The following is a 13,493-nucleotide window of genomic DNA, read 5'->3' on the forward strand; positions in this document are numbered from 1 at the left end:
GCAAGATATCAAGGAAAAATATTTTGGACTTTTTAAAACTGTTTTTTTCGAGTTTTTAAAAATTTTATTGGAAAAAGAAAAATGAGTGCTTTTTTAAAAAAAAAAAATGAAAATTGATATGAAAAAAAAATGTTTATAAAAAAACTGACGGGTTTAAATGAAAAAAATTTTTAAAAAAAATTTTCCTTAATTGACAAAAAAGGACAAAATATTCTGTTAAAAATGATGATAAGAAAGAAGTAAATAAAGGAATCATGGAACTACACCCGCTCCTTGTGTTTCAAAGTGCCTGTACGTACACGATAATATTAAGACATCTTATAACAATCGGTGGAATCATTTTAACCCTGAACAATTGTGATGGTTCGATTATCGTTTCTGACTATTCAAAAATCAAGCAGGATTCAAATTTAGTTACGTCAAATCCGGTGAAAATAACCCGGAGCCTACTAGAATGCTCGCAGTACTGTACTTCCACTGAAAACTGTTGTGGTTTGAATTATCATAAAATAGAAAAGACATGCATTTGTTTATACGAACAAGACTTTGTAAATCCTTCTTTCGCAAACGAAAACTATATGGCAGTTTACATACACAAACAATGTATTCATTTATATGAGGTTTGTTTGATTTTGATATTCTTATTCAAAGCTGCTTGCTAATTAATTAATAAGATTAATAATAAGAGTAAATAGTAATAGAAATAGAAATAAATTTTAAAAAAAAATATTAAATTTCCAAATAAGTGATTATTCCTTGCAGAAAGTACTTTTTTCACAAAAATAACCTATACAACGTAATTTCGACAAAAGTAGTAACGAAAGTAACAAAACAATGTTTGGTAATAAAACATCAAAACTGTGATATTTTTTACTTCTACTACAACAAAGTTCCATCGATATTTGGAATATTACTTAGACAATACACATATTTATCTTGATTGCGCCCTCACCGCTTTAGGTCCGAGTCCCTCCTAAAGACATTGCATTCTTTCATGTAAAGAAGCTATCCAACTAGCTTTCGGAACGTCAGTGGTTCTACTCAGGAGCCCGTTCGAGCCTAAAATAATGCGAGGCTGAACACCCGAGGCGTTCCTCCTAGAGCTAGTAAAACTTAATTTAACTTTACGATTTGTGCGGGGTTTTGTTGACCTTTGTTTGTATGTTTGTTTGTTGTTAAACTATCCATAATGATTAACAAAATGAAGAAATGGGATCTTTGTGGCTCAATGGCTAAATTCAGCCAACTTGCCCTACAATGCTGAGGATTCGATTTAAGCCAGGGAATTTGGATTCTTTCATGTGCTGAATTCTTCCAACTACCTCATGTATTAAAGGCCGTTTTAAAAAAAAAATATTAATGTTAACAAACAAAAAGAATATTTCAGAGAATACTAGTACGTATGAAATTAAACAAGTGTGTCCCATCGAGCAAGAGAAAACACTTCAGCATTAGTATTTTATGTTTTCGTACATAATGTTCTGTTTGTATGTTTAAAACCAGTAAACCTCACTCTAGCTCATTAGGCTATTTTGTAGTTGCTGCCCCACTGTAATACATTCACCTTTTAGAAACAAGTATACACCTTTGAAAAGTAGTACTAGTTCCAACATGTTATCGTAGCTTTCTATTCATATTTATAGACAACGTCACAAGATCCATCCTCTCCCTCTAGCTCTCCTGCGCATGCGCCAACAACACCCTATTCCGGAGGTGACAGCGAGAGTGATGACTAATATCTATTATACTTTTATCAGATTCCAAGTTCAACAAAATCAGCAACCGCAGCAACAGCAACCTCTCAAGAAGCAACAAAAAAGAAATCATCCACTACGACAATAAGCATTCCTACCACGACAACAAAAACAACAACAGCCCTGGCCACAACAACAGCACATACACAATCAACGACAAAAAGTGTAGAAACCACGACGTCAACAACAACAAATGCGAAAACAACAACTAAAGCACCAACCATGCTAACAACAACAACAACAAACCTGCCAACAACAACAGTAACAAATGCGCCGGCAACAATAACAACAACGATAGCAAATGCGCCGACAACAATAACAACAACAACAGTTAAGTCTACCTCGCAGTGTGTAGCTGACGCTTTATTGTGCTTAACAAATATAATATATTTATTTAGTGATAACAATGTATATACATATGACACTATAAATGACATAACAGTAGGAGCGAAAAACTCTCAGAAAATCTCTGAAGTGTTCCAATCAACAAGCAGTAATGTGATAGGCGCTTATTCTCATTCGGACAGTATTTATCTTTTTACAGGTAACTATTAAAACCAGTCTGTAGACTGTCACACTTTCTTTTAGCAAACATTATAGTAATAAGAAAAAAAAAATCGATCAAACGCTTGTTCTAATTCAGACAGTATTTATCTTTTTTACACATAAATATTCAAACCAGTCTGACTGTCACATATTTTTAGCATAAATTAATGTCAAAATAATTTTCGATAAAATGCAAATAAAAGTGTGACAACTTACACATATCTATAAAAACTTGAACTGCGCCATCCCAATCTTCCCCCCTAGATGCCATGTTCGTTATTACTCGTGTGTCGCCATGTCGACATATCTTCACGTTTTCTATAATTGTTTGATTGGATAAAAAAGATATATTGACAACGCCTTTTCAAGGCATATCGACACATATTTTGTCCATTATGGAGTTAAGAATCGAAGAAAGTTACGCGAACATATTTCATCCACCAGAACAGCCTTGTTATATCTAGATCTGCTCCTTAAAATATCGACACATCTTAACATAATTTAAAAAAAGGACCTTAGTATAATATTCGAAAGTACCTAATTAATTTGTGAAAACTACATCATTTCCACAAAACTAAGAAAATAAATACACAGAATAGTACATCCTTGAAATGCCCTTTCAGCAATACTGTTCCATAGACACATTGAAAGGTCATTTGAGAATAAAAAGATATATTGTGTATATACTCGTATCTGCGGTGCATTTTGTAATTTTAATTTATCTAATTAGCAATTATACCAGAAAATTACTTCACGATGTTTGAATCCATTTCCTGTTTGTGTATGCAAATTACTTCAGCTAGTGACTGCTTAACAACCTATTATATACGTTTAAATTAGCAACACATTCGGATACCTTTGACAGGACATTTCAGTCAACAGCCAAATGTGCTATTCTGTCCATAACATTTGTAGGCTATGAAGGATACTGGACATTACTGTAATTCCTTGCAGTATAATGACCACATTTTTTTCTATAGCTATTGCTTCGGCATCGTATATATCAGTTTCATGCAGATTGACACAATCAAAGAGGTTTTGTTTAGGTTAAGAATGGAACGAAACATTCTTTTTTACCTGTAAATTTGATTGGAGGGCTTTTGTCCTATTTTTTTCTTGTGAAGGCTTGATTAAATTGTCCAATATTCTATTTTAATTAAGATGTGAAAAAAATTTTTTCCGATTCCCAAAATTAAAACAAAAAAATACATTTGAATAATTAAAAAAATCTATTTGAAATGAGTTTTAAAAGTTTTTAAATTTGGCCCCCCTTTAATTTTGGGAAATACGATATTTTTAAGGGGGCCGCTTAGCATATTTATTTTGACTTTTTAAATGTTTTAAAAGTATTTGACACCATTTGCGTATTTGGGGGTTGGGCCCTACCAATAAAATAAAAATACAGACCTTTGGCCTGTACAATAGAAAAATACAAATTAAAAAAGTTATAAAAATTATTGTATATGGGCTTAAAATGGGCCATATATATTTTCAAGTAACCAATATAGTACATTTTGCATTTGCCAAGATGTCTTTCAAACAACAAATAAAAATTCCCAGTATCATAAACAGTATACGAAAAGAAATAACCTTTGCTCGGAAGACGGACAAAACCCTACAAGTCAAAACCCTACACCTCAAAATTTTAAAGGGTGGACAAAATCCCACTTTTTATTGATTATTTGTATACACCATTGATTGACGATAAAATAACCAACATTATTGATGTTAATTAAGAATGTTTACCCTTTGATTTTTATTCAACAGTTAGTAATATTTGAAAGTTTACCATAACAGTTTGTAATAATAATTTTGTACCATTTATTATAATTCAATCATATTGCATTGTAATTTGAAATAAAATATAACATAGAATTAATCGTCATGATCAAAGAAAAGATGTAGAATAATTAAAGTTACTATATTAAACTTTAGTAAATCTTTCTTTACAATAACTTTCATGATCAGAGTCATATGAATTGCATGGTAACAAATTATTAGAAAGTGTTCGGTCATGTCCACTCTTTAAAATTAAAGGTGTGGGGTTTTGTACACTCTATAAAACACATGTGTGGGTTTTGTCCACTCTATAAAATTTTGAGGTGTGGGGTATTGACGTGTGTTTTTTTTTCTTACATTCCATTTGCACGTTAGCTGAAACGTCCTTTCAAAGTAGTCCAGTCTCTAGTTATGCATACCAACAATACGAAGATGGACCTGACTGTTTGGCAATCAATTTATTTTTTTGTTTTTTTAAATGTCAATTTAAAATAATCATTGGGGAAAAAATACTAAAAGCTAAAAAACCAGGTACTCGTATAGGGGGTAATTTTCAAATCTACGGAAAAATTTAACCCCTTTTAAAATCAAAGGGGGCCACCAGAAGGGCTAAAAATGGCCCAAATTTTTTTTCAGATATGTAAACCCTTTTAAAGCATTAAATTTTTAAAATTTTTTTCTGATGGGAACAATCAAAGCAAATTCGTCCCAAAATTCCCTTTTTTTTAGGGAGGATTTTGGGCTTTGTCAAATCTATTTTTGGGGAAAAAATAAGTACCCCTTTCCCCTAAAACATATTTGTCGGGGAGCCTTAATTTTTACATTCCAAAAACCTTTATAGGGAAGACCTCCATGGCCGCGTTAATTACAGGTCGACTCCAAATATGAATTTCAATCACGCTTCATTGACAATCTTGGGGTTGGGTTAGTTCAAGCTTCCCTTCCTTTATTATTATTAAAATTTATTATGATGTTAAATGAAGTTTTTAAATGGCAATGATTGGTCTTTAATATTAATCATTTTGTTACGGAAAATTAAGATACCATTTTTTGTATTGATTAAAGAATTGTTCTTATTGTTGTAATACACGCCCTGAAAATAGCAGAGCTACCTCTTTTGGAGGTATTCGATAATCGCCCAGCTAGTGCCTGTCGCCAAATATAAGTGTCTACAAAGGTAAAGTGTTTTCTTATTATACAATTGTTTTGTAATCTCTGCATCGAAAATCGAGAAATGAGGATTTTATTAAATGTTCACGGGAAAGTTGACTTGAGGAATTCAAGTTTTGAAATTGACTTTATAAAGGACACTTTAGCGTATTGAATCCTAAAACAATTCTTTTGCCCTTATTATTTTAACCAGTTTGGCGAATATTTAATCAAAATCTACAGTAAATAGCATTCTTTCGACTTTTCAATGTGAGATTACAAAATATGAATAAATAAAAAAATTTATTCTTTGTTGTCAAAAACTTTTACGGACACGCACTTAGTCGGGATAATCGATAAAAGATTTAATTTGTACGTTTTACCTCAAAACGAGGTGGGTTTTGTTGTCACCAGCATAAGTAAGGGGTTATTTCAAGCTTTAAATTACTCATTAGATTGCATTTGGTGATGTCTAAAACATCTTAAGTTAAAAGTCATATGCATGTACTTTTGCCTCTTTAGATTTGATAGCGACGAAAGGTTTTAATTTCAATATAATACTTGACGCCATTTTTGTTTTGTTCTGCGGCATGCGATACCTGGTAGTATTGACTCAAATAGATCAAAAGAGGTGCAAATTAATTTCAGCATCTTGTATCAGAACCTAGCTCTAAAAACCCCCTCTTAAAAAGTAATCAGACATAGCTATACAATTCAGGGAAAAAAATCAAAACTATATTAATTAAGCTCTATAATTATTTAATAAAAACGTCTATTACGAAATGTTTATTTAAAGATATCATTTGATTTCATAACACCAATAAATCATGCCAGTTGTGTTGTTGTTTTATTATTTAAAATCTTTTGTTTAAAAAAGTATGTCTTCTGAATATTTTTTTGCAGGCACTAATGAAGTACATTTGTATTCTTCTGCAAGCTCAACAAGCTTCCATTTCCAAAGCACAGTAACATGGTCCGAACATTTTGGGACAAGTGACATCACATCTATTGATGACGTCATTTACACGTCATCTGGAGAACAATACGTGATAAATGGTGATAACATGTACATCGTTTCTAGTAATGGGAAAGTGGAAACTTCACCTCTTGACAACAATGGAAATAAAAACGTTTACAAAAGCAAGAACTTTAACGAACGACCATTGTCAATCACAGGGGCATGTGCAATAGATGCAGTTACTCACGCTTTCACAGATTCTTCGTTGTTTTTGTTTGACTTTGAGACAAAAAAATGGACAAGATACAACAGTGTAACTTGCTGAGCGATGGAACTACCAATCATTGACTGTACGTACAGTATATAACCACTCGATATGCCTGTATTTCGAGAAATGGTATGTAAGCCAAATCTATGTGAGACATGTATAACTGTGCAACTTTGAGTAATTTGCTGACAATTACAATTGTGTATGACTTTATCGTTCAAAAATCTGTACAAATATAATAATTTAATGGCGTGTCACTTTTTCGATGAATGGATTAATTAGCTAGCAAACAGAAACAAATAAATAAGATCACATAATTAAGATTTTATACAGGCGCCTTACACATTTACTATTTTTGCGGGTCATTTACACCATTTTGTAAATCATACATGCCGCAGACAAATGCAACATTCCTGAAATTCTGATTTTTCTCAGTGCTGCTCTTGTTGATGAGATTATGGTAGGATTAAGTCTTTGTGAGCTACAAATTTACTCATTGTTCCAAATGGCATATGGATCAGATGGTGTAAAGTGGATACAAATGTATCATAATCAACTTACAAGCATGCTATTGGTGGTTATTCGTCCAAGCGTATTATAGATAAAAGTTTGAAGAGGGCATAAAACATTTTTGTTTTATGGAATAATAACGTACACGTATGAACTGTATCAATGTTTATTTATTTCAACTGCATACAAATGTCATGACTTCAATTATGTTTTGTGATTTATTATGTCAAATGTCATAAAATATTAAGAGAACAAATGAACCTTATCACATGTATTGTATACTGTGACAAGTGAAAAAGATATAATTCATGCATTTTTCGAGAAATTTTCTCTGGAATTATATTCTGTCAAAACAATACAAATTGTATAATGGATCATTCACTGAACCGACTTTATTTGTTCGTAAAATATTGTGTGCACAGCTGTGAATTGGAATTTATGTTTTGTCCAGTGTATAACAATATTGAAGTTGAAATAATACGAACTTAAATGTTACCCAGTACTGGGAAAAGTAAAAAACTCGAATTAAATTTAATAGGTTCTGAGGCGTTCTGGCTTCACAAGCCCGCAAATTGTCTCTGGCTGAAGCAAAATTTTATATTTGAAAATCTGAATAATGAATCAGACTGTATACTGGAATTGCAGAGGTTATGAAAAAGAACACAATGGAAACGTTAAAAGAGAACGGAAAACGTACCAGAGCATGTCCAGAGACATAGGTTGTAAATGCAACCTTTCATCCACGACTGGTCCCTACCACCAACCTTCAGCATGCTTTAACATTTGAACATGGTTATTGTGAAATAATTAATTGAGATGCAACCTAAGATCTGTATTTATGATCATAGAACCTTCAATGTGACACGTTCATGTCACTCGTGATATTTGTGATAATTTTTTGACCCAGAGGCAGCTGCGATATGACGGATTTGCTGTCCATTCATCACTGTTTATAATTATTGCATTCTTTTCTATGTAAAGAGGGATATTATTTTGAGATACACTTGCAAATTCGCTATTAATCAGACTGCTCGTTGAAGACACCTTAATCTTTCTATTTTTAAGAATTTGTGTTTAGTATAACCTTTACTGAGCATCACTTTAACCCCAGTTTTATTAGTTTTATTATTTTTAAGAAATTTGGGACAACAGACCCACATACTATTAACATTGGTGATATTATACAGCCTATGTCAGAGTATAATAGATCTGGAAGATGTTGGACTTCTATAAACAGATTTAATTTATTCTCTTTCACGATTTTCAAAGATTTATTTTTCCTTAAATCGCTTTAGAAGGATCGCCTTTTCGAGAATTAGTATAAAAAAGAGAAATATTTCAAGAAGATTCGAAAGTATATATCATTTTTGGAAAATGAAGTCAAAGTATTATAATGGAAAATGAAGTCCGAAATTGAAATTAATCATTATTCTGTTTTGCAATTATTCAGTTTGAGATGGAAATTGATATTGACATGTTCTTAGTCAATTACGTTTGCATGCTTTTATACAGAATTGATTGTCTTTTAAACTTTAATTTAATTGCATTACAATGTTTGATAAATCGGCAAACAGCACATATAACATTTGTTGTACAAACATCCGATATGAAAGGAGTAAATAATATGAAATTTTTTAACAGAGGACAAACTTTTACATTATTTATTCTTTTTTATTGATATGAAAGGTACTTAATAAATTTAATATTTCAGCGTTATGTATGACTTCATGTCTTTTTAAAACGAAAAATTAATGTACTCATATTTGTCATCACTTGCATCAATTAAAAGAAAAACAGACAATTATTGTTTGCTTATTCGTTTTGTTCAGACTTAGGAACAATAGTGATAACCGGTGTACTTAGTTTTAGGAAAAGCTCTTTGTTGAACGTCAGATAATTAGAAAATCATGCTTTAAGATATACAAGTGAAACTAGATTAAAACATTCACCAACAGCAACTTGGAACAAAATATTAAATTAAATTAAACTAAACTAAATTAATACTTAAACTGATTAATCTTTCCATTTTGTTTGATTTTTTTAATCATTATTACAAAATATCAAAAAATACGGGGGAAAAAACTAACAAAAAAAAACAAAAACAAAAAAAACAACAAAAAACCAAACAACAAACAAACAAAACGGTCCTAATAAAAAAATAGTCGAATGATTGTTTATATTAATTCTTAACAGCACTGCACGCATTGATTCACCAATTATGTATTTATCAAAGAAGTCAAATGGACTAGACGTGTCCTTAAATTGAAAGTGAATAACGAAGAAGGAGTTTCATACATATGAAATTAAACGGTGTATAAATAGCAATGTTAAATGAATAAAATTTAAAAAATAATCAATTTGTATTTACTTAGATGAAGTTTAAGTATTGCTGCACAAAATTATTAATGTTCGTGTATTGGTATACATCGTTATGAAGAAGTGTAAGACTGGAATCTGATGGTTCTTGCATTCAAGTATGGATAAGGTTCGCAATGACAAGCTACTGCAAGCATTCCTATGTAACAATGTTTTGAAATACCATGTATGTGCAGTGAAAACGGGTTGGTCCAGATGTTCGTATACTTTCTTTCTAATTTTGTTAATAATATGCCGTGTTTGATGAATTATGTATCTTTACAAATTATCATCTCCCCACAATAGGATTCAAGATCAAATCCATGAAACACAACAAATTGTTTAAAACCCTAACACGTGTTTATTTTACCGTCAGTGTCCCCGTCCTACCGCTGTTAATACAAATCTTCTTAAAACTGGCATTTACAGTCGAATTCCAATGAAATATTCCACTAAAGTTAAGTTCAGTTATATTGACGTCTACTGCAAAAATGACGTCGTTTGAATATTAGAAAGTAGAATAAACAACAATTGAAAAAGCGGTTACAACGATATGATGAATTGCAACTTTCGAGCTGAAATCAGGACAAATATTTAGTTCTGTTACTATCTCGGCAAAATACCTACAGGAAATTCTTAATCTTATACAGAAAGCAAGAAGAAAGAGTTCTACTAGCCGGACCCTTCAAGTTGCACGACAGATTCTCTAATAGCCGGACTTACATGAAAGATGATGAAAAGTGAGGCCGTGGTCAAACGGTGAGGGCGTCATCCCTGCCGTCAATTGGCGCCGAGTTGGAGGCGGACACTTTTGTAAAAAAGGGGGAAGTAATTTCTCGTAATTTAAGAAAAATAAGCGATGGGTCCAATGGATCTAAAATGGCAACGAGATGGACCGGAGCTTGATGGAGTTCCGGAAGTTTTTTCGGCGACGGATACAGCGGGGAAACATGTGTATTACTATGAACTGAGACCTGGCTCCATCTTTCTGATCCAGAGACTCGCTTTCAGCCGGGATTATGGCGCCTGCTGGCATCGCCACCACCAGAGATACCTCATGTATCCCGCCGACAAGTAAATGTTTATGGTGTTTGCAGACTGCCGCGTCATCCGTTACCATTTTGGCAGACCGTGAATGTAAAAAAGTATGGGTAGGTTAGAGCATTGATTAAAATATCGTAGAATATATGAAACAATATGAAGCATATCACTGTCATGATAGTATTCTAGCGCACAACTTTAAACTGTTATAGAACGTTTTATTTCATGGATTATTGTCATCATGATTATTTTATTTCCATTATGGTGTACACACATTAACAAGAACTTGTCAGTGACACTATCGTAAATTGAACAAAAAAATAGATAAATACAGAATCCCTAAAGAAAGCCCAACACGACAAAATTGAAAATGTTGCAGGCTCGGTTTGATTGAGCCTGTTCATGGACGGTACTGGAAAGTGCAAATTACCGTCCACGCCCCCTAGCACCGGCTTAAGCAGAATTCAACATTTAAACATGAAATAGCAAAATTTTGAATTTAGAAACATCCGCAGATGTGTTCATACGGCGGTTATCATGGAACCTTCAATGTGACACTTCCGTGCCATTCCATGAAAAGCGGCGTATGGTCCCTCTCGAACACCTATATCCTTTTAACTCAGATGTGATACTTGGAAAGAACGCGAAAACCAAATGGTGCTAAAGCGAACGAGTAGGCAAGATGGCTCATCGTTCGGAATGCCAGGGCACCGATTTCTAACTGTGTACTTGCAGTCGTATGAGAGGAAGCGTTGTACTCCTTGTGTAATATCCCTTGCCTTTTCCTGTCAAGCACCCACTGGGGATCTCGCCGCAGTAACTTTAAAAACGATAATGGCTTTTCGGCATTTCTAGTTGGGTGGTTCCAATATTCCTACTTGAATAATGTTGAATCACCCTTGGGATAAGTTGCCTGTTTTTTAAATTTGTCTTTTGACGTCTTATCTGTGATACGCATGCTTACGGAGCTACAGACTGTGACTGCATCATCAAGAATTATCCTGCTGAATGTTGACGCGGGACGTTTGAGGATACCTTTATCAAGAATTATCCTGCTGAATGTTAACGCGGGACGTTTGAGGATACCTTTAAATCGGACATTAATTGTATATGTCTGCATTGTTGTTTTGTACGATTTACAGAGGAAATGGATTGAAGTCCATTTTTCATGGAGATGAATTTTTTTAACAGCAAAAAAGATATGAAGGCGAGTCTACGAACATCTGGATCAATTCACGTATTAGAGCATTCAATTGTACACAAAAGGCAAATCCGCTTGCATGCACGCAACATTTCAGCTAGAGGAAATTAACTTCCTGAAAATTATCTAATGTAAACAGGATTATAGGTCTCCATAAAAATCCTTTCAATTATCACCCGCCTCCGAGTAATAAAACAGAATTTCTTACATAAAAGTTACATCTTTTTCTAGGAGACAAAAATGTCACTGGGTGTATGAGACTTGCATTGTAGTAGTAATCAATAGATAAATTGATACAAAATTAAATTTCATGGGAAATAGTTTTAATCCGATTATATATCCAATTACTTTGAAAGGAAATGTCCTGTTTTACAAGAAAATTATGCAAAGTATATTGTTTTACCTTTTGCAATATCGAATAATCTGAAAAAAATGATATGCATGCATATTGAACATCTGTGCCCTTATCTAAAATGGAATTAAAAAAAGCGAAACAGTATGTACATCATAACCACATTTGGTTTTCTATGACAACTGCAATGCTCGTTAATGTTGTTTTTTCTTTTTCATCAGGCTGGTTCGAATCAATTGTACATCAGCTGGATTGTATATAATTATATGATAAGTAATTGAAAGAGCATCGAAACACGCGGCTATCTGATTTAAACGAAGGCGTTGCCCCCGAGTATAAATCAGATAGCCGAGTGTTTCGATGTTTTTTCTCTTTTGTGTCATAGTCAAACATAAAAACACGTTCCCTGATACCAAAATATGAAACCCCACAATAAAGTAACCAATGAACGACCATCTGAGTATGATATTTCCATCGCTATCCCCTTTCCCTGGCGTCACAATATGTACACCCGGACAAAATGAACCAATCAATGAGCATGATCTGGAGTGCTAGGAGCTAATACATGCACTCAAGTTAACGCACTGTGCATGTAAATGTATACGATTTAACTCTGTCACATTTTCAACAGAAAGGTCCCCAACTATGATACAAGCAACTTTACACCAATGTGGCTCAACTCAATGTATGATTTGTAAACTACAACAATAACTCCGTATTTTTCGCGAACATTTAACATGAACTGTAGATTGGAGGGTGATTGCAATAATGATGGTGATAATTCATGATTCAAGGGATGGTAAAAAAGTGCAGAATAACGATAGTCGTATTGATTGTGAAATTCAATTAAGAAAATTCAAAGGACAAAATTTTGAGAAAATAAAATAACAAAGCATTTTAAAAATTACAACAAAACAAAAAAAATACATTTATTTTGAAACATATTGTGTAAATATAACAAATCGTGTTTTTACCATTTGTTTAAATTTAAATGACTGAAAACATATTCTCGTTAAAGTCTATAACGTGTAATATTCGTCATTTTGCACAACAAATAATTCAAAATGTCACGTACTCATATCACATAAAGCTTTTCTATCGAGTATGTTGGTCGAGAAAAATAACAAATCTTAGATAGCACGACATGCAAGTCACGTCGTAAAAACTATTCTGAGCAGATAATCTTTATAATCTTTATAATCTGTAGAATTTTAAGACCCTTGTTCATGAATAGTGAATTTGACTTGTATTTTCTTGACGACAGATTCGAAGCAAGATAAATGCAGACCATTTTGTTAATGATTTTACATAATTATGTCACAGTTGTCGTTATATAATTTAATGGTTTACGTTTAAAAAGATGATATTTCTGTACATATTGTAATATTCTTTGAATATGTTATATACTATTTAAGTTGGTCCATGCGATTCACAAATGTGAATATAATAAGAGAAGAGACACAAGTGTTTTCTAGTCAGTTTTATTATCTTGACTGATGCATTGGCGGGAAATCTCTCGTACTTTTCCAGAATTTGTCCCAAAAACAATTCTGTCTCTGATCATTTCGTCCTTGTCTTTG

At 32.8% G+C, this 13,493-nt stretch overlaps 1 protein-coding gene across 1 annotated transcript; it reads left to right on the forward strand.

The window, feature by feature from the left end:
* The first annotated feature begins 223 nt into the window (after nt 1-223).
* LOC132732011 (uncharacterized) lies at nt 224-6,628 on the forward strand. Its single transcript, XM_060718347.1, has 3 exons — nt 224-620; nt 1,758-2,298; nt 6,132-6,628. Exons 1-3 carry the CDS (start codon nt 255-257, stop codon nt 6,509-6,511), a joined length of 1,287 nt encoding a protein of 428 aa, XP_060574330.1. The 5' UTR covers nt 224-254; the 3' UTR covers nt 6,512-6,628.
* Nucleotides 6,629-13,493: the final 6,865 nt, after the last annotated feature.

Source organism: Ruditapes philippinarum, unplaced genomic scaffold, assembly GCF_026571515.1.
Source record: "Ruditapes philippinarum isolate M1 unplaced genomic scaffold, ASM2657151v2 ctg2340_1_1_1_1, whole genome shotgun sequence".
NCBI lineage: Eukaryota > Metazoa > Mollusca > Bivalvia > Venerida > Veneridae > Ruditapes > Ruditapes philippinarum.